At 43.2% G+C, this 22,730-nt stretch overlaps 1 protein-coding gene across 1 annotated transcript in view; it reads left to right on the forward strand.

Moving 5' to 3' along the window:
* itga1 (integrin, alpha 1) overlaps positions 1-22,730 on the forward strand; it is a 292,234-nt gene that overhangs the window by 12,673 nt on the left and 256,831 nt on the right. The window contains exon 2 of the mRNA XM_068032751.1: positions 21,219-21,339. Within this exon, the coding sequence (XP_067888852.1) occupies positions 21,219-21,339 (121 nt within the window). The remainder of the gene's footprint in view (positions 1-21,218; positions 21,340-22,730) is intronic.

The raw sequence follows: 22,730 nt of genomic DNA on the forward strand, positions 1-22,730 counted from the left end.
CTTAAAGCACGGTACTGAGGACATAGGCTTGATACACTTGGACTTTTGTGTTCCATGTCAGTGTGCCATTTTCCCACACTCTCCTGGCCACTCTGGACATAGCAGCGGACGCCTTTCCCATGCGCTTGTTGATTTCTGCATCGAGAGACAGGTTACTGGTGAAAGTTGAGCCCAGGTAGGTGAACTCTTGAACCACTTTGAGAGCGTGGTCGCCGATATTGATGGATGGAGCATTTCTGACATCCTGTCCCATGATGTTCGTTTTCTTGAGGCTGATGGTTAGACCAAATTCGGTGCAGGCAGCCACAATCCTGTTGATGAGTCTCTGCAGGCACTTTTCTGTGTGGGATGTTAATGCAGCATCGTCAGCAAACAGGAGTTCCCTGATGAGGTCTTTCTGTACTTTGGTCTTCACTCTAAGACAGGCAAGGTTGAACAACCTGCCGTCTGATCTTGTGTGGAGGAAAATTCCTTTTTCTGAAGACTTGAACACATGTGAGAGCAGCAGTGAGAAGAAGATCCCAAACAGTGTAGGTGCAAGAACACAGCCCTATTTCACGCCACTCAGGATAGGAAAGAGGTCTGATGAGGTGCCGCTATGCTGAATTGTACCTTTCATATTGTCATGGAATGAGGTGATGATACTTAGTAGCTTTGGTGGACATACGATCTTTGCTAGTAGTCTGAAGAGACCACGTCTGCTGACGTGGTCAAAAGCTTTGGCGAGATCTATGAAAGCAACATAGAGGGGCATCTGTTGTTTGCGGCATTTCTCCTGTAGCTGGCGAAGGGAGAACAGCATGTCAATGGTGCATCACTCTGCTTGAAAGCCGCACTGTGCCTCAGGGTAGACACGCTCAGCCAGCTTCTGGAGTCTGTTTAAAATGACTCACGTGAAGACTTTCCCCACAATGCTGAACAGGGAGATTCCACAGTAGTTGTTGCAGTCACCACGGTCACCCTTGTTCTTGTAGAGGGTGATGACATTGGCATCGCGCATGTCCTGTGGTACTGCTCCCTCATCCCAGCACAGGCAAAGCTGTTCATGGAGTGCTGAGAGTATATCAGGCTTGGCACTCTTGATTATTTCAGGGGTAATGTAGTCCTTTCTACTGGCTTTTCCACTGGCATGTCAATGGCATCACTGAGTTCCGATTTTGTTGGCTGTTCGTCCAGCTCATCCATGACTGGCAGAGACTGGGCTGCATTGAGGGCGGTATCTGTGACAACAGTTTCCCTGGAGTACAGTTCTAGGTAGTGCTGCACCCAGCGATCCATTTGCTTGCGTTGGTCAGTGATCGTGTCCCCTGATTTAGACTTGAGGGGAGCGATCTTCTTGATGGTTGGCCCAAAAGCTCTCTTAATGCCATCATACATTCCTCTGATGTTTCCGGTGTCGGAGGCCAGCTGAATATGACTGCATAGGTGTTGCCAGTAGTCATTTGCACAGCGCCTGGCTGTTCTTTGTGCAGCGCTTCTGGCTACTTTAAGAGCGACGGATGTTAACTCGCTGGGGGCTTTCTTGTAGTTTAGCAGTGCAATGCGCTTCGCGGCAGGTTCCAGCTCTTCAAAGTTAATACAAAGAATTTAGAAACGTTTTTTAAAAATTAGGAATCCAAAGAAAAATTACAGGATCAAATTATACGGGAATATAAAAAGAAATAAAATGTTGTATAAACACAAATAATAGGAAAATTAAAGTCGGAATAGGGTTACTAAATGATGAGCAAGATAAGTTCACAGGTAATGACAGAGAAATAGCAGAAGTGTTGAATAATTACTTCACCACAGTACTTCGTAAAGAAATTCATGAAATAGACACCACGAGAGGATGAGCTTAAAAAGTGGGATAGAAAGGGAGAAAATAATTGACAAACTAGCATAACTAAAAGAGGATAAGACACCTGGTCCAGATGGTGTGCATACTCCAGGAGACTAAGGAGGAGATAGCAGAGGCACTAGTTTTCTATGGTCTATGTATGTCATAGAAGAGGGGATAGAGCCAGAAGGCTGCCAGCCAGCTAATGCTGTTCCGAGATACAAAAAGGGAACTATAGACCAGTCAGCTTAACATCAGTGATAGGAATGATATAGGAATCTCTACTGAAAGAAGTGATAGAAGAGCATCTAGAGACAGAAAATATAATAGAAATAGTCAGCATGGATTCCAAAAGGTCAAGTCATGCTTAATAATCTGATGATTGAATTATTTGAAGAAATAACAAAAAGAGTAAACAAAGGAAATGCAGCAGATGTCAAATACTTGGATACCACATGGTTGGCTCATGACAAAAGTTAGGGCATGTGGATTCAGGGGAAAATGATCTGAATGGATAGCAAATTGGCTAAAAATAGCAAGCACCGAGTAGGGGGTAAAGGATGGTTACTCAGATTGGAGGTAAGGTAAAAAGTAATGTTCTACAAACATCAGTGTTGAGACCACTGTTATTCATAATTTAGATGGGGGAGGCGGCGGCGTAGTGTCATTGTCACTGGACTAGTAACGCAGAGACCCAGGGTATTGCTTTGGGGACATGGGTTCAAATCCCACCACATCAGAAGGTGGAATTTGAATTCAATTAATAAATCTGGAATTAAAAAGCTCGTCTAATGATGGCTGTGAAACCATTCTCGATTGTTGTAAAAACCCATCTGGTTCACTCATGTTGTTTAGGGAAGGAAATCTGCTATCCCTACCTGTTCTGGCCTACATGTGACTCCTGACCCACAGCAATGTAGTTGACTCTTACATGCCCTCTGAAATGGCCGAGCAAGCCAGTCAGTTGGATCTAACCGCTACAAAGTCAATAAAAAAGAAAGAAACCAGACAGTTCACCCGGCATCGACCTAGGCACCGGAAACGACAATGGCAAACCCAGCCCTGTCAACCCTGCAAAGTCCTCCTTACTAACATCTGGGGGCTTGTGTCAAAGTTGGAGAGCTGTCCCACAGACTAGTCAAGCAACAGCCTGACATAGTCATACTGACGGAATCATACCTGACAGACACCCTCCACCACCGAAGCGCAGTGGCAGCAGTGTGTACCATCTACAAGATGCACTACAGCAATGTACCAAGGCTCCTTAGACAGAACCTTGCAAACCCGTGACCTCTACCAACTAGAAGGACAAGGTCGGCAAATGCATGGGAACACCATCACCTGCAAGTCTCCCTCCAAGTCACACACCATCCTGACGTGGAACTATATCGCCATTCCTTCACTGTCGCTGGGTCAAAATCCTGGAACTTCCTTCCTAACAGCACTGTGGGTGTACCAACCTCACATGGACTGCAGCGGTTCAAGAAGGCAGCTCATCACCACCTTCTCAAGGGCAATTAGGGATGGGCAATAAATGGTGGCCTAGGCACCGATGCCCACATCCCATGAATGAATAAAAAAAGTGTAAACGCCTTTGACCCATAGAGTTTGGATAGGTTTGGGGCATATCTACGGAATGGTTAGATGTTCCATGTTCAAAAAGCAACCCACTCCACATAAATTTCTGTTTATTCAAGGTTTTCTAGTTGTATATGAGTGGCCTACGAGATTGCCATTTTAAAATGCTTAACATGATGCATGCTTTCAGAAAACTAACTCTACATGAAATAGTTAATGCGGACAATATTTGTTGGTTTTTGTATCAATATACATACATTAAAGGTACCAAAGAAAGACCTATGTTTATATAGTGCCTTTCACAGGTCCAGAATATCTCAAAGTGCTTTACAGTCAATTAAATTTGAAGCGTAGTCACTGTTGTATTGTAGGATGTGGTGTTGTTATAAAACAAATTGAGTTTGCAATTTTATCTGAACTATTAAACGTTGATATTGAACAGAATATGAAGCATTGCATAAGATGGGAGAATAATCTGCTAGATAAGTTAAACCACAACACTTTCACATGCCTCCTAATGTCCAGAGAGAAGAGCTAATGTTATTAACAAATGATATAGTACTCGAGCATAAGGCTTTAAATAGAATAGTCGTTGAAATAGAATCCCTTTGATCTGAATTTAGGAATAGCAAGCAATAAGTCACATTACTGTGAGTATACAGACCATCTAACAGTGACGAGGAGGTCTATAAAATCTGCAGACAAATTAGAAACACTGATAGAAATAACAATAATAGTGTTACGACCAGGTGAGAAAGGGGTCTAGGGTTTCCTCTCAGCCTTCAACTCATCTTACCGTAACAGAGTTTAATTTTAAACACACCGTTTTTAAAGCTCCCCCTTAGTGAATCCTTGTTCACTAACTTCCAATTATAAGGCAAAGAAACTAGCCAAACAGGTTTTCTTCGGTTTAAAGAAAAAAGGTTGAACTTTATTAAACTTAAACTCAAATTCGGTTAACGCCTATGGATACGCGACATGCTCACACTCGCATGCATATGCGATACACGCATGCAGATAGAGACAGAAAAGAGCAGAGGAAATAAAATGGAAAAGTTCGAGGCACTATCTGAAGATTGTTTTGGTTCCTGTTCTTTTGAGCTCGCTGTAAAGTCCTTGATTATAGGTAGGTCTTGCTTTTCATTGGGGCTCAGTATTCTTATTAAGCTTGTTTGATGCAGGAGACTTTTCTCTCCTTGAAGTTCATGTGTCTTCAGTGGGTCCAGAGGCTTGTGAGAAAAAGATGGGAGCAGACAGGAGAGGTCTTCTCAGTCCAGGAGCAAACAGTCTCAGTTCAAATACTCTGTGGCTAGTTAAAAAAAAAACCCTGGACCAGCCAGTTAGTCATGTGACCAGCTGGTCTAACCAGTCCTGGCTTTTGACCAGTCTCTGGAATGCTCTTCCTTGCACCTTCAATATCTGGCGATCAAAATCCATTGTGAGTTGAATGTATCAGGGAATGGTCCTTTTGTCTCCACAAGCACTGTCTGTTAGGATGCAAATGTTTTTCAGCGAAGTGTCTGGCAGCCCTTGTAACAGACCTTCTCTTCCCAGCAAGTTTAAAATCAATGTTCATATGACAAAATTAATATGCCTCATTTTTGGCAGGTGGGGGCCTGCATGACAATAGTTACAATGGTAGACATGTTGAGTTATCCAAAATAGAGTGGTGTAGAGAAAATGTTTATGATGTGAAAGGTGAAATTTTTGTAGCATGTGGCTCAGTCAATATGTTGCGACTCTAGCAAGGTTAGAGTCCCACTGGGCTGATTCCGGCCAATGAAGCAGAGAAAGTAGGTGACTTAAACATAGGAGAATATTTGGGAAACAGTTAGCATATTCTAATTAACCCCAGTATTAGAATAGAAAAGGAAAAAAGAAAAGCGAATATCACAGACATCTGACTGGGGAATGAACAAAATTGTTGTGAAATATCGTGCCCAAATAAAACAGAAAGAAAAAATGATAAATAGGAGACTGGATCAACAATGTTTAATATTAAACTAAAGAGATGGAAAAAATAAAATAAAATATATTTTAGTAAGGAAGAAAAGGAGTGCACTGAAGGCTAGGTCTCCTTGGATGAAATAAAAAATCATTTAATGGTCAGGCCAGATATAATGGTCAATATAGATACATGGAGGATTCCATTAATCCAGCACTTACATCTGGGGCTGGGAGGAGGAAGGAGGGAATGAATCTGAAAATCATAGACTGAGCACGTGCCATTTCCTAACAAGTTCTCTCTGAAAATGCCACTGCAACTATAGCATCAAATGTGCGATCACTCTGATGAGGCACAGCTACAAAAAGGGACTGTAGAACAACTAAGAAAGAGTATGAAAGAAAATTATCAAAAACATAATAAGGAATAAAAATACATTCTATAGACACATTGTTTACAAGGGGATAGTCAAGGTAGGGGTAGAGCGACTGAGAGGCCAAAGCCAGTATTGGACAGTGAGAAGACAACTGCGACTGAAGTAAGTACTGTATCTCGGTTTTCACAGAGGAAGTGCAAATGGATATTGTACGACCACCAGACATAGACGTAGTACAGTTCATGGAGGCCATTTTTTTTGATTGATTCATTCTTGGGATGTGGGCGTCTCTGGCGAGGCCAGCATTTATTGCCCATCCCTAACTGCGCTTGAGAAGGTAGTGGTGAGCTGCCTTCTTGAACCGCTGCAGTCCATATGGGGTAGCAACACCCACAGTGCTGTTAGGAAGGGAGTTCCAGGATTTTGATCCCGCGACTGTGAAGGAACGGTGATATAGTTCCAAGTCAGGATGGTGTGTTGCTTGGAGGGGAACTTGGAAGTGGTGATATTCCCATGCATTTGCTGCTCTTATCCTTCTAGGTGGTAGAGTTCACAGGTTTGGAAGGTGCTGTCTAAGGAGCCTTGGTGCATTGCTGCAGTGCATTGTTGCAGTGCATTGTTGCAGTGCATCTTGTAGATGGTACACACTGCTGCCACTGTGTGTTGGTGGTGGAGAGAGTGAATGTTTGTGGATGCGGTGCCAATCAAGCGGGCTGCTTTGTCCTGGATGCTTTCGAGCTTCTTGATTGTTGTTGGAGCTGCACCCATCCAGGCAAGTGGAGAGTATTCCATCACACTCCTGACTTGTGCCTTGTAGATGGTGACAGGCTTTGGGGAGTCAGGAGATGGGTTACTCACCGCAGCATTCCTAGCCTCTGACTTGCTCTTGCAGCCACGGTATTTATCTGGCTAGAGTTCAGTATTTATCTGAACAGAGTTCAGTTTCTGGTCAATGGTAACCCCCAGGATGTTGATAGTGATGGAATCAGCGATGGTAATGCTACTGAATGTCAAGGGATGATGGTGAGATTCTCTCTTGTTGGAGATGGTCATTGCCTGGCACTTGTGTGGCACAAATGTTACTTGCCACTTATCAGCCCAAGCCTGGATATTGTCCAGGTCTTGCTGCATTTTTACACGGACTGCTTCAGTAGCTGAAGAGTCGCGAATGGTGCTGAACATTGTGCAATCATCAGCGAACATGCCCACTTCTGACCTAATGATTGAAGGAAGGTCATTGATAAAGCAACTGAAGGTGGTTGGCCCTAGAACACTACATTGAAGAACCCCTGCAGTGATGTCCTGGAACTGAGATGATTGACCTCCAACAACCACAACCATCTTCCTTTGCACTCGGTATGACTCCAACCAGCGGAGAGTTTTCCCCCTGATTCCTATTGACTCCAATTTTGCTTGGGCTCCTTGATGCCATACTCAGTCAAATGTCAAGGGCAGTCACTCTCAGCTCACCTCTTGAGTTCAGCTCTTTCGTCCATGTTTGAACCAAGGCTGTAATGAGGTCAGGAGCTGAGTAGCCCTGGCGGAAACCAAACTGAGTGTCACTGAGCAGGTTATTGCTAAGCAAGTGCCGCCTGATAGCAGTGTCGATGACACCTTCCATCACTTTACTGATGATTGAGAGTGGACTGATGGGGCAGCAGATGGCTGGGTTGGACTTTTCCTGCATTTTACGCACAGGGCATACCTGGGCAATTTTCCACATTGCGAGGCAGATGCCAATGTTGTACCTGTACTGGAACAACTTGGCTAGAGGCGCGGCAAGTTCTGGAGCGCAGGTCTTCAGTACTGTTGCCGGAATGTTGTCAGGGCCCGTAGCCTTTGTAGTATCCAGTGCATTCTGTTGTTTCTTGATATCACGCAGAGTGAATCGAATTGGCTGATGACTGGCATCTGTGATGCTGGGGAGTTCAGGAGAAGGTCGAGATGGATCATCACTTGGCACTTCTGGCTGAAGGTGGATGCAGATGCTTCAGCCTTATCTTTTGCATTGATGTGCTGGGCTCCCCCACCATTGAGGATGGGGATATTTGTGGAGCCACCTCCTCCATTTAGTTGTTTAATCATCCACCACCATTCACGACTGGATGTGAAAGGACTACCGAGCTTAGATCTGATCCATTGGTTATGGGATCGCTTAGCTCTGTCTGTCTCATGCTGCTTATGCAGTTTGGCACACAAGTAATCCTGGGTTGTTGCTTTATCAGGTTGACACTCCATTTTGAAGTATGCCTGGTGGTGCTCCTGGCATGTCCTCCTGCACTCTTCATTGAAGCATGGTTGGTCTCACAGCATGATGGCAATGATAGAGTGGGGGATATGCTGGGCCATGAGGCTACAGATTGTGGTTGAGTGCAATTCTGCTGCTGCTGATGGCGCACAGTGCCTCGTGGATGCCTAGTTCTGCATTGCTAGATCTGTTCGAAATCTATCCCATTTAGCACAGCGGTAGTTCCACACAACACGATGGAGAGTATCCTCAATGTGAATACAGGACTTTGTCTCCACAAGGACCTTACAGTGGTCACTCCTACCAATATTGTCATGGACAGATGCACTTGCGGCAGGCAAATTGGTGAGGATGAGGTCAAGTATGTTTTTCCCTCTTGTTGGTTCCCTCACCACGTGCCCCAGGCCCAGTCTAGCAGCTCTGTCCTTTAGGACTCGGCCAGCTCAGTCAGTTGTGGTGCTTCCGAGCCACTCTTGGTGATGGACATTGAAGTCCCCCACCCAGAGTACATTCTGCGCCCTTGCCACCCTCAGTGCAGAGATACTGCTCAGGACCTGCCCTCCGTCAGTAAGCAGCCCAATTGAGGGACATAGGTCCATGTCATGGTGGGGTCATGGTAGCAGGCATAATTCCAACTCTACCTCTGCTCCAGCGGAAAGAGGTAAATCCAGCCAATAGAATACAAGAGCAAAAAGGTATTTCTGAAATAAAAACAAGAAATGCTGGAATCACTCAGCAGGTCTGGCAGCATCTGTGAAAAGAGAAGCAGAGTTAACGTTTCGGGTCAGTGACCCTTCATCGGAACTCAAGGTATTTCTAAACTTGTGGAAGACCTCAATTGGAGTTTTGCACACATCACTTTGTGAAAGATATAAAAGTGATGCAAAAGGTACAGTGTGAATTCACTTCCATATTGCCAGCGATGAGGGGTAATGGTTATAGAGTCATAGAGTTATACAGCACAGAAATAGGCCCTTCGCCCCATTATGCCTGTGCCGGCCATCAAGCACCTAACTATTCTAGTCCCATTTTTCAGCACTTGGCCCATAGCCTTATATGCTATGGCGTTTCAATTGCTCATCTAAATAAGCTATGAAGAGATACTTGAGAAGTTGGGGCTTTTTTCAATGGAGCTAATAAAGTTAAGATTATAAAGGTCATAATAATAAAAATTGTTTCCACTCGTTAACAAGACAGAAATGAAGGGACACAAATTAAAAATAATGACTCAAAGAATTAAAGGGAAGGCCAGAAAACATTTTTTGCAGGGTAACCAGAATGTGGATTTCTGTGGCACAAACTATCGTTGAAGCGAAGTCTATGGGCTGGATTTTATAGGCCACCCTGTGATGAGGTCAGAGGTGGGGTGGGGGGCCTATAGAATTGTGATGGGTGGCGGGCATAGGGGGGCACATCGGCAAGTGATTTTGCCGGGGACGGGATAGGCCAACAACAACCTTCCTGCTCAGAAGCGAATTGAGGTCCTTAAGTGACCTATTAAGGGCCTCTTCCCACCGCTGCTGGGACCTAACCAGTGGCCGGGCGGTGCCTTCGCCATGCGGGGAGGAAGTCTTAAAAACAAGGTGCCCTCCCTGCAGGCTTGTGGGGGGTTCCCACGGAGGACCTCCACCAGCAAAACCTCCACCTCCCTGAACTCCCCCTTTGCCCAGACTTCACATCCACCACCACCACCCCGCGCACCCTCCCACCCCCCCCAGCCCTTGTCGGGGCCTTCCGGATTGGCCCCGGCAACATCTGAGGTCCGGGGTTTCAGCACTGGGCCTGGGTCCAAGGCCTCTGCAGTACCAGTATTGGCCACTGCTCCCAGAGGTGGGATCCCCACCTTTAAAGGGATGGGGATCCTGCCGCCGGAAACTTCGCTTCCAAAAGAATGGAGGATCGTGGTGATGGGGGGGAGGGGTGCGTAAAAAGGCCGAGTTGGGGTTCCTCCCACCTTTTTGCCCTAGCACCAGGAGCCTCGTCGCCTCCACAAAGTCCAGCCCTATACTTTCAAAAGAACTTAAATAGTAGATTTAAATAATAATTTAGAGTGAACAGGAGAGTGGCATTAGTCTAGATAATTAATTAGTGAAAAAACACCAGTGCAGACATGATGGATTCAATGACCTATTGCTCTGCTGTAACAGTTTATGGTACTAGTTAGTGACATTGCCTTCAAAAACAGCAAATTAGGAGAAAATAGAAGAAAATAACACAAAACAATCATATACCACAGCATTTTTGAGTTCCTCTTTTCCTGTAGTCATCACAAAAGGGTTGATTTTACAAAACCTAATTGATCGGAAATCCTGTGGGACCCACTAATTATCTGCATACAAATTCCCCATTTCTACTCCCAGTGGTGAAACTGTACACTGAAAGCACAAATTTATTAAATTTATATAATTTATTCTAAACAATGTGTTAAGCTAAATCTGACGCACTTCTTCAACTTAAATTATGACAAGGAAGAACAGTTTTAAACTGTTGAAAGGGAACTTTAAGAATGAAGTTCTTCAGAATGAGTGACTAACACATGGAATGGAATGGAATTGCAGATAGGCAAAGGACATTAAAAACTTTATGAAACAGTTACTGTGATTGTGGCTGTCGGTTTTCCCAGGTGATTTCAAGTCGCTGCTTCCCAATTCGAACAGATGACTTTAATTGGTTGACAGCAGTCACTATATTGTGTTCTAATTATGTTCATATTCTGATTCAGTGTTTACATACAATTGTTTAGTTTCCATTTCATGCAAAATAAAGGACTCAATGCTTGTTCCTTGATGAAATGAATGTGGTTATGTTGGTGAGGAGGTAGAGCTTCATAAGCTCAGTTATATTGGTAATTCCAGTAACTGTATTGGAAACTCTGTGAGTGGTGACCATTTATCTGAAGCTCTTAATTACAAAAGGCACGGCACTGTTTGGATACCATAGCTGGTTTTGCACTGTATTTTCCATTTTCATGCATGGGCACGTGACCATAAACTTGTATGTAGCACTCTGCAGTGCAGATATGGTATTCTATCACTATGCTGCCATTCAATTGTAGTGCTGTTGCCCAAATACTTGAAGTCCAGTGATATTCTCAATAAGAGTAGAGATTCCTAAAATATGGATTGCCCATCAGCGAATGGATTGCTGCTATTTCAATTGCAATGTAACCTAAATAATGCTGAGTATCTGGTTCTCCCTTCAGTGCCGTTCTGAGCATTTGAACATTTTAAATTCTGATGAGCTTATCTATGTGTTGCTATAATTAGCCATTTTATTTGATTTAGATGAAATGTAAAGAAAAAGACGGATCTTTAAATTATGTAGCACCTTCCACGCTCTCAAGGTATGCCAAAGCATTGTACTAACACTGAATTACCTTTGAAGAGTAGCCATTCTGGCTGTGTAGGCAAATACAGCAACCAATTTACACACACTGGTCCTGCAAACAGCAAATGAGATAAGTGACTGTTTGTGATGGTGTTGGCTGCTGGATGAATAATGGCCAGGTGCCTACTTTGAATAGTGTCTGGGCATCTTTTACAGATGGATGCTCTGTTTAATTCTCATCCAATAAACAGTCCCTCCAAGAATACAGTACATCAGATAAGTGCTCACCACTCAGACCTTCCAGTACAGTTACTGGAATTACCAATATAACTGAGCATATGAAGCCCTCAGTACTGTATTGAAATATCAGTCTACATTAATGCACCAGAAATCAACTATCTGTGCAGCAAATTCAAGTGCTATCAGAAGGGTAGATTTTGAGTGGGGCCCACATCTGCCAGAATTGCGCGCCTTTAGATGTTTTCCAACGTCTCCATGAGCAGCTGGAGTGGGTATGTCATACATTTGCCTCCTTCAGTAGTGATGTTCCTGAACGTGGAACAACTAGAGAAATTATGTCATCCAACAGAGTTCTCATCAGTTCTGTTAATCTCCTTTGATCACTATGTAAGACATGTTACATTGAGTAGGTGTATATGCTTACCAGAATCTTATGTTGTTGGAGGGTGGGGCCAGCAGTAATTTAAAAGGTTAATTTTTATGTGGCAATCAATAGCAAAACCATCACTTGCTGATGGGAAACTGATCTATTTGGGAACCAGCCACTTCTTTTACACTCTTTGAGATCATCTGCTAACAACTGTGCAGACCCATCGTAAAGGGAGTGGCATTGGCTTAAAAATCACTTCTGCTGTTAGTTTGATCATCGTAATCTTAGTAGGGGCCTTTAGGTGGGCAACAGAAGCACCCTCCTGCATTAAACAGGAGACCACTTTGAATGTGAAAGTCTGGAGCCTATGATGGAGGGATTCTGCCTGTAACTTTGAGGTACAAACGGGCGGATTGCAGCCGTAGCATTGGCAATAACCTTAGCTAATTTGTGAAGTGAAAATGTCAACATTTTAAAAGAGTGTATACTCGTCCTGCAAACATCTGCCCGGCCCTTCCCTATTTGCCTTCCTAGCTGTCAACAAATGGAATGAGCACATACACACTTCATATAAAATTACCTATTGTCCCAGGAATTTAGATGGAGGAGGAGGGCACATGATCGTCACTGAACAGTAGTCTCGCTCTGCCATAGTTTCAGCAATACAGTGGATTTAATGGACTTTCATGCCCTATGTGTTCTACTCCTGGAGTGGGATTGAGCCCAAAGCCTTCTGACTTTGAGTCAAAAGTGTGGCTAATTGAGCCGACCTTTATCACTTTGACATTGATTGAGTTTTTCAAATTTCTTTGCATGCAGATGAACGAGTTCCTTGCAGTCTTGGGGAACATGATAGAGATATCTGCAAGGCAGTCTCAATTTAGAGTTAAGTGCCATCATAAAATTACATTAGATTGCCATCATGAAATTATATTTGATTTGTTCTGACGATCTCGGATCTGCATAAGTAACACAAACACAGAATTGTCAAGTACCATTCCTATTCACTCCGAAGACTCTGTGCATAATAGTAACTGCACTTCAAAGTAATTTATTGTATGAACACTTTCTGACATTTACAAGAGACATATTAAGGCATGATATATATACACAAGTCCATTTTTTTCACAAAAACCTTGATGCAAACTTTGTTCAAAGCACATCTGTTGGCAAAGATGATCTACAGTTAGTGAATGTGCACATCTAAATATAACATTATTTGTTCTAAAGGAGGATCATTCACACTTTGAAAGCATATTTTATGAATATTTACAGACTACTTCCACAAATTATTCTCGTTTGCTGGCATGATCCAGCCAAGGATTAATACAATGGGGACAGGAGAATAATATTTACTTAGTAGAAACCAGAAAACCTTGAATTAAAACACAGCAACACTGCAAACCACATTCTTTAAGATTTTAAACATTACAATATAATTTTATAGAAATCATAGAAAATTAATGATACAGATGGAGGCCATTTGTCCCATCGTGTCTGTGCCGGTCGACAAAGAGCTACCCAGCCTAATCCCACCTTCCTGCACTAGGTTCATAGCCCTGTATGTCTGTTTCCTCATGATGCTGCATTTTGAAGAGATTTCAAGGGACACAAATACATTCTTGGATGATCTGAGTCCTTGAATTTGTGTATAAGAATTCAATTGATGCCATAATTTGACAGTATTTATTTGTTACCTGCCCCACTGGACCTAGCAGTTCTCTTGTTAAGGAGATATGCAATCAGATTAAAAGATTGTGAAATATATAGTGCAGGGACTGAGAAGGAAGTGTAAATTAGAGTCTGTGGGCTGGATTTTACAGACCCCCCCCCCCCCCCCAGCCCCCGCACCGATGTCGGGTGTCGTGGGGGTGGGGGGGGGGGGGGGCAGATAATTTCTCCGGGACATGCTCACCATGGGCCTCGAGGCCGGGAAGACCTGGCCTGATATTGCCAGTGGCGCCAAGGCCTCATGGCACCCCCCCCCCCCCCGGCCGCTCAGTGACTGAGCAGCGTTAACATAGTCAAAAGAGTGCAAATGAATGAATTAAATACTTACCCGCTCCCGCCATCTGTTCCAGTATTATATTGGTGGCACGGCCAGCACTCCCATGCCTTCGGATCTCCATTTGGAGATCCGATGTGGGACACTGGTGGGGAGGGGGGAGCAGGCAAGTATTTCAGTGCAGTGGCGGGGGTGGGAGGGGTGGTGCCAAGCGGTCAAACTATTCTGATTGGTGGAGAGGATGGTTGGTAGGGTTGAAGTTAAAAGTTTATGAACTTTGAGTGGTCAGGTCAGGTACACGAGGTAAGTATTTTGGTGGGGTGGTGAGAGGGCAAGGAATAAACTGTATAGATACTGGGGGAGGGGCTGCCGTGGATGAGGAGATAGAAACATTTCTTTAATATTTTTAGTGAAATCTAAAATGCCTATTCCTTTAAATATTTAAATAAAATGTAAGGGCCGGAAGCCCTTTAAAAATGGCGTTGGTGCCAGCACAGTGGTGCCAAATGCCATTGCCGGGGACAGACCGCCCACCCCCTCCACAACATCAGGGCGGGGGGGCTGTCCACTCCGGCGACGTAAATGAGCCTCCTTGTTTACCATCACGGCAGCTCTGTGATGAGCAGTCCACACAGCGGCAGTGTAAAATCCGGTGATTTCAATGTCAAATCAGGTAAAGAAAGAGAAATAGAGAGAAAGAAAAATTGGGTTTCGAGAGAGAGGAAAAAAAAGACATTTTAAATTTCACCTTTCAAAAAAATCTCCAACAACAGTTAAAGCCTGAAGGAATGAGACTCCACATGTGTAATAGTTAATTTTCATTGCCAAAGAGATTCATTGACCATAATTATCAACTCAAAGAATCTCTGACAGCTAATCCAGGCTTGATTAAATATGCATGGATCTTAAGTGGCTCCATGTCTAGCTCCTTGCAGCACCTCAGACCAGCTCTGATTTTCTGTGGCGAGTTTAGCTCGTATCTACCATGCAAGTACAGTAACTTCACTGCCCTTAATGCATTTCAACGGTGACCCAGACAACAAGACGCTATTTGCGCTAAGCTCACAGGAGAGCAGCATATCTCAAACAGCATCTTGTGGATTTCCATATTTAATTGGGCATCTGCCCTCGCCTGAAGTCTATTATTTTCGCATAAATTAAGATGGACAGTATTATCCTTGCCATTGTATGACTGAAAATAGAGCCATTATCTTTTTTCTCCACAAATTACTCAATAATTTCTGAAATATTTGGCTGAGTGATACTCAATAGCCCTTGATATGGTCCTGATAGATGTAGTGATTGATTGCTAAGCCAGTTGTGCACCAGATACATACCATCCATTGAACTTGATGTCAATGGCAGTCACCCTAACCTTGCCTCTGGTGTCCCATGTTTCGAGCAAGGCTGGAATGAGGTCTGGAGCTGAGTGGTCCTGGCAGAACCTGAAATGAACATTGCTGAGGAATTTATTGGTGAGTGAGTATTGCTTGATAGCACTGTCAATGACACCTTTCATCACTTAGTTGGTGAATGGGAGCAGGCTGATAGGAATGTTGGATTTGTCTTGACTTTTGCGAATGGGGTGTACTTGGGCATTTTTCACATTATTGGGTAGATGTCAGTATTATATTGGGATGGCTTTGCTAGGGCAATGACTAGTTCTGGAGCACAGGTCACCAGGACTATAGCTGGGATATTGTCGGGACCTGTAATCTTTGTTGTGTCCAATGCACTTAGCCATTTCTTGATGTTATGGAGTGAATTAAATTGCTTGAAGACTGGCGTTTGTGATGGTGAATACCTCAGGAAGAGGCTGAGAATGATCATCTTTTTTTGCACTCAAATGCTGGATTTCTCCCTCATTGAGGGTAGGGATATTCATGGAGTTTATTTATTTTATTTTTTTATTTATTTTATTTAGAGATACAGCACTGAAACAGGCCCTTCGGCCCACCGAGTCTGTGCCGACCAACAACCACCCATTTATACTAATCCCATATTCCCTATCACCTACCGACACTAGGGGCAATTTACAACGGCCAATTTACCTATCACCTGCAAGTCTTTGGCTGTGGGAGGAAACCGGAGCACCCGGCGAAAACCCACGCAGACACAGGGAACAAAGAACAAAGAAAATTACAGCACAGGAACAGGCCCTTCGGCCCTCCAAGCCTGCGCCGATCCAGATCCTCTATCTAAACATGTCGCCGATTTTCTAAGGGTCTGTATCTCTTTGCTTCCTGCCCATTCATGTATCTGTCTAGATACATCTTAAAAGACGCTATCGTGCCCGCGTCTACCACCTCCGCTGGCAACGCGTTCCAGGCACCCACCACCCTCTGCGTAAAGAACTTTCCACGCATATCCCCCCTAAACTTTTCCCCTCTCACTTTGAACTCGTGACCCCTAGTAATTGAATCCCCCACTCTGGGGAAAAAGCTTCTTGCTATCCACCCTGTCTATACCTCTCATGATTTTGTACACCTCAATCAGGTCCCCCCTCAACCTCCGTCTTTCTAATGAAAATAATCCTAATCTACTCAACCTCTCTTCATAGCTAGCACCCTCCATACCAGGCAACATCCTGGTGAACCTCCTCTGCACCCTCTCCAAAGCATCTCCATCCTTTTGGTAATGTGGCGACCAGAACTGCATGCAGTATTCCAAATGTGGCCGAACCAAAGTCTTATACAACTGTAACATGACCTGCCAACTCTTGTACTCAATACCCCGACCGATGAAGGAAAGCATGCCGTATGCCTTCTTGACCACTCTATTGAGCTGCGTTGCCACCTTCAGGGAACAATGGACCTGAACACCCAAATCTCTCTGTACATCAATTTTCCCCAGGACTTTTCCATTTACTGTATAGTTCACTCTTGAATTGGATCTTCCAAAATGTATCACCTCGCATTTGCCCTGATTGAACTCCATCTGCCATTTCTCTGCCCAACTCTCCAATCTATCTATATTCTGCTGTATTCTCTGACAGTCCCCTTCACTATCTGCTACTCCACCAATCTTAGTGTCGTCTGCAAACTTGCTAATCAGACCACCTATACTTTCCTCCAAATCATTTATGTATATCACAAACAACAGTGATCCCAGCACGGATCCCTGTGGAACACCACTGGTCACACGTCTCCATTTTGAGAAACTCCCTTCCACTACTACTCTCTGTCTCCTGTTGCCCAGCCAGTTCTTTATCCATCTAGCGAGTACACCCTGGACCCCATGCGACTTCACTTTCTCCATCAGCCTACCTTATCAAATGCCTTACTGAAGTCCATGTATATGACATCTACAGCCCTTCCCTCATCAATCAACTTTGTCACTTCCTCAAAGAATTCTATTAAGTTGGTAAGACATGACCTTCCCTGCACAAAACCATGTTGCCTATCACTGATAAGCTCATTTTCTTCCAAATGGGAATAGATCCTATCCCTCAGTATCTTCTCCAGCAGCTTCCCTACCACTGATGTCAGGCTCACCGGTCTATAATTACCTGGATTTTCCCTGCTACCCTTCTGCAGACTCCGCACATGCAGTACCCAGAATCGAACCCAGGTCCCTGGAGCTATGAGGCTGCGGTGCTAACCACTGTGCCGCCCGTCATGCTCTGAAATTATTGAACGCAATGTTCAGTCCGGCAGGCTGTAGTGTGCCTAATCGGAAAATGAGATGCTATTCCTCGAGCTTGTGTTGATGTTCAGTGGAACACTGCAGCAAGCCCAGGATGGAGATGTGAGCATGAGAGCAGGGGGGAGTGTTGAAATGGCAAGTACTTGCTGCTGTTCAATCTTCAGTTCGTTAACACCCTATCTATACTAATGCTTTGTCTTTCAACACACCATTAACATATTGTTTGCCTTTGCTCTATGACCTCTTGGTCAGCTATGTGGCCTTGTCCAATCTACACCTTCTCCTTTGTTATCTCTTGCCCCACCCCCAGCTCACTTGCTTATAACCTTTGACATTTCTAATATTTGCTAGTTCCGAAGAAGGGTCACTGACCTGAAACGTTACTCTGCTTCTCTTTCCACAGATGCTGCCAGACCTGCTGAGTGGTTCCAGCGTTTCTTGTTTTTATTTCACTCCTACCAATGCTGTCATGAACAGATGCATCTGTGTTGGGTAGAAACATGAGGAAAAATAGGTTATGCCCTTGTGTTGTGTCCATCAAGACTTGGCCAGTTCAGTCTATGGCAGTACTACTAAACCTCTTTTGGTGATGGGCATGAATTCCCCCACCCAAATTACATTCTGTGTCATTGCTACCCTCTATTCTTCCTCTAAGTGGTGTTCAATAAGTGCTGATTCAGTGGCTGAGGGAGGATAGTAGGTGGTAATCAGCAGGAGAAATGTTGTCACTTCATGGCATTCTCATTGAAGTAGTGAGGCTTTAGTGGTCATGCAGGCCCTCCACTTAATTGAAGTATTCCAAGTACAGGTGGCACTTCAGAGCACAGAGTGATACCATTAGATTTCTGAAAGCAATTTTCAGCTCAGTATAAGTCTACTGTCTGAAATGTATGAAATATATATTAATGACAGTTTGCAGCCATCAGTTACCTTTGCTGACCTTGTCAGTTAATTACATTTATTTGGGCATTGGAGAGGGATCCTGGATCACTTCCATCCACATGGTTCTGGCTCAGTATTGGCACTATTCCATTCCCTATTCCCCGTGTCTAATTTCTATCAGAATTATATTTATATCACTCTGACAAATTTCAGGGTCTTCTTTTCCTGATTCCTTTTTATAATAGAGTCATAGAGTTATACAGCACAGAAACAGGCCCTTCGGCCCATCATGTCTGTGCTGGCCATCAAGCACCCAACTGTTCTAATCTCATATTCCTGCACTTGGTCCGTAGCCTTGTATGCTATGGTGTTTCAAGTGCTCATCTAAATACTTCTTAAATATTGTGAGGCTTCCTGCCTCCACCACCTCTTCAGGCAGTGTGTTCCAGATTCCAACCACCCACTGGGTGAAACATTTTTTCCTCAAATCCCCTTTAAACCTCCTGCACCTTACCTTAAATCTATGCCCCCTGGTTCTTGACCCCTCCGCTAAGGGAAAAAGTTTCTTCCTATCTAACCTATCAATGCCCGTAATTTGTATTTGTTGCATTCTTTAAGAATTGTCAACTTGAAATAAATCCCCTCCCACTATTACAGGAGTTTCTAGTACCTCCTGTGCCTTTTCTGGATATGTGTTATTTTAATTTGTTGACCTTAGAATTTAAGACAGTATAGGTGTCGAGTTGGTTGAGCCGATGAGATTCCCACTCTGCTGTAATTAGGGTGGCAGATTACATGACTCAGAATTTCAGCTCTAGAGAGCGAGAGAAATATTGGGCTGGATGTCACTGTGAGTGGCGAACCAACGATGTGAGCCATTCATTAGACCTGCACTTGCTCTTTGACTTTCTGTGGGCTTTTGCATGGCAAGTCGCTGTCAATCAACTATCCAAAAAGTGCAGCGTCCTTTATAGAGTATCTGGGGCCTGCGCAAACAAGCCAAGCAGATATGTATCTGCATAACCAATCAGATGGAAGAATTGTTAATGAGCAGTGCTGAGTCTGAACCAGGAAGTGTCAGTTAGAATATTGAATTTAATGTCAATCAGGCACAGAAAGAGAAATAGAGGGACAGAAAGAGAGAGGGAAAGAACGAGGGGTTTGAGAGGAAAATACGATACAAAGAAAAAGTAAAATAAATTATTTAACTTTTAAAAAATCTCTAACAATGATCAAAAACTGAAGGAATAATACTTCAAACTTCTAAAAGTTAATTTTCAGTGCCAGAGAGATTGTTTGGCAGTAGTTAAGACTTACTGCAGCATTAAAAGGTTCCTTACACTGGAATGGAGAAGCAGAAACATTTTCAGGTGAATTTGGGCTGCATCTGTGAGGATAGTGCTGCAACTTGATGCTGTTCGATGTATTTGAATGGTGAGTCAGACAGCGCAGTGTAATTATTGGGAAGCTTTTGGAGGAACAGGGCATCTCAGACAGCAGCTTCCAGATTTAGGTGTTTAACTGCACATGTGCAGTCATGGGAAGTTGCTGCTTGATTCGTGCAGAAATCCCCACGAATGCTGTTAAACTCACTGTAATTTTTGCAGAAAAATCCGGATTCATTGTAAGGAGGACACACACGTAATTTTTTTGCATTTGTAAAATAATATTTTAAATAATTACACATCTGTTTTTCTTTCCCACACTAAGAATTTTGAAGCAACGATTGTTCACAGAATATATTTATTTATGCAGCTGTCGTATCTATTTCTGTATTTAGCTGCACTGGGTAAGAGAAACATTAAAGGGGTTAAATCTCTGAGAGAGGCCTCTTAGGGCTGATCTGAGGTGGGCACATTCCAAATTCCAGTGTCAGTGTCATTTGCAAATTGTTGATGGGCACCTGCACCATTTTCATCATAACTGGGACATCTGTCTCAGAGAATTAATATTATGGTTCAGCTGCAGTGTAAAGGAGCCAATTGTGCAACTGCAGATTATTTAAAATAAACTGTCCACTTCCTTTAATAGGCTAGTTCCATACTCTGGCCATTTAACTTTTAAATGCCAGCAATGCCCTTAGCAATGTAAGAATGCACAAGCAACTCTTGAATGCAGTATTTCTAAGGATGCCAACGTGGGAACTACTTCATATGTCATTCCTTTATTTTTAAGTGCCCACATAAATGCAAAGTAAATTTAACAGGAAATAAATGGACCACATCCTATTCAGCCTCCATCTGCTCTGAGTACAGTATTCTTTTCTTAACACCAGAAATGATGAGGACATGAAGAGACTAATTTTTTGAGAGCTCTCAGCTGGCGAGATGTCAATTAAGGCTTTATATGTTTCCTTTGGGAAGGTCCCAGATAAGGATCAATTGTGGTAAATTACAGCATCTATGGGTTTCGTAGGAGATGGAGATTGAAAAGCAGCCAAAGTTCTTCAGTTTGTGAAGGGACGCAGGGGCCCAAAAGTGGTTTGGCTCGGGGCCATTCTGCTTTCCAGTGGTGGACCAGGGTGGGTGTTGCTGATGCACACTAATGGTGCAAACAGCCTGGCCCACCCACACAAAAGCTCCCATCCCAAGGATTTGGGAAGAAGTCTCCATTGTTCCTTTTAGGCTCCCACACCTGTACCAGTGATACAGAACCATCAGGATTTCGGCCTCTATGATTCTACATTTAATTTTGCCGTGCTGCTGTGTATTTAACTTAGTATCAATAATGTCTAAGACTTTACACACTACGTTGATTTATCTTCTTGCTTACTTTTCCTACAGGTATATTGCAACTGGCCAGTTCATTTAATGTTGATTTGAAAAACCCCATGATATTCACTGGTTCACAAGAAGATATGTTTGGATATACTGTTAAGCAATTTGAAAACAAAGAGGGAAAATGGTAAGCAGCATTTGCTTTTTAACAATTTTCGAACTAATTCTGCTTTAAAAGAAATTGTGTCTTCAACATTATTGGAAGTAGCAAAGGGGATGGGTGCAATAATATGCACTGCACACAGGACCATCTGCAGTGGCACTGCAGAAGTGTACTAAGCTCTCTGGATAACACATAGCCATCTCATTCACATAATTTTCTGGTGCCTCAGGAGCATCATGACACTCCAGGAGTGGCAGTGCAAGATATTAGCAGCCACAAAAGGTCTTCATGCCCAATAGGGGGAATGGTTAAACAACACTCATCAATGCATCAGGCACTGACCACCGTATTACCAGTCCAGGCGATGTTTCAATGCTGTTCTGTTGCATATGTTATGACTCATTCAAAACACATGCAATTATTGTTCATGTTGCCTCATACAAACATTAACTCATGCTTTGAACTATTGCACTATCACGGAAGAGTATATTTGATGGCATACAAACCCTTTCTTCCTCTCTGCATTGTCAGTTAATTTGTTTCTATCATGTCTGGTTGAAAAGAAAACATCTGTGAGATGGTTTAGATGTTTAATTAATAAGTCCTGTTGTTTTCCCTCTGATCCACAGAGAATAAAACAAGGCTTAAAATGTGAATTAATGCACCCTTAAAATGCATAGAAAACTTGGCATTTTAATAAGAAAAAAAACATATGTAACAAATAATTACTTCCCAGTATCCTATGCTGGCAATTACTACATAACCCAGTGAGCAGTGTGCATGTTTAATTTGATTTTGTGTTCTTTCATCATAGTTTAGAACTTGTGTTAACCAACAACCAATATCTATAAAGCACTTCCCACACAGAGAACACTTTATAAAAAGGCAGACTGTAAGGATAAGAGAAGGAGGGAGAAAGATATAAAGGAGGAAACAAAAGCACAGTCAGCGATAGTGGGCTGGATTTTGTGATGGTAATGGTGAGGCCATCAGCGCTTACCATTATTACTTGGTAAGTTGGACAGCAATATCTGGCATCCATATGTGCAAATCTGTAAGTTGCCATCAGAGCCTGTTCCTTAACCGGGTACATTGTTGTAGTCCTTGCTGATGGATTTGGCACTGAAATGAATGCAACAGCATGAACGTGGGGTAATTGCCCACGAATTACACATTAAAAATGTCTGACTAAGTTGAGGATGGTGCATTCAGGAATACGTGTGTTTTTAGCAGTGTGTTAAGTAATAATTACTGCTGAACAACTTCTCTGACCTTGAAAATTTAAGTACCCTCCAAAGAAAATGAGTGTTGGTGATTTTTTTTTTAAACAAATAAGTGTTTTTGTACTTTTCTGTCTCTTTTATCTTTCTGTCTTAATCCTATCTGAATTTCCCAATCTTTATTTCACTTTCTGT

The sequence above is a fragment of the Heterodontus francisci genome, chromosome 1, assembly GCF_036365525.1.
Source record: "Heterodontus francisci isolate sHetFra1 chromosome 1, sHetFra1.hap1, whole genome shotgun sequence".
Lineage (NCBI taxonomy): Eukaryota > Metazoa > Chordata > Chondrichthyes > Heterodontiformes > Heterodontidae > Heterodontus > Heterodontus francisci.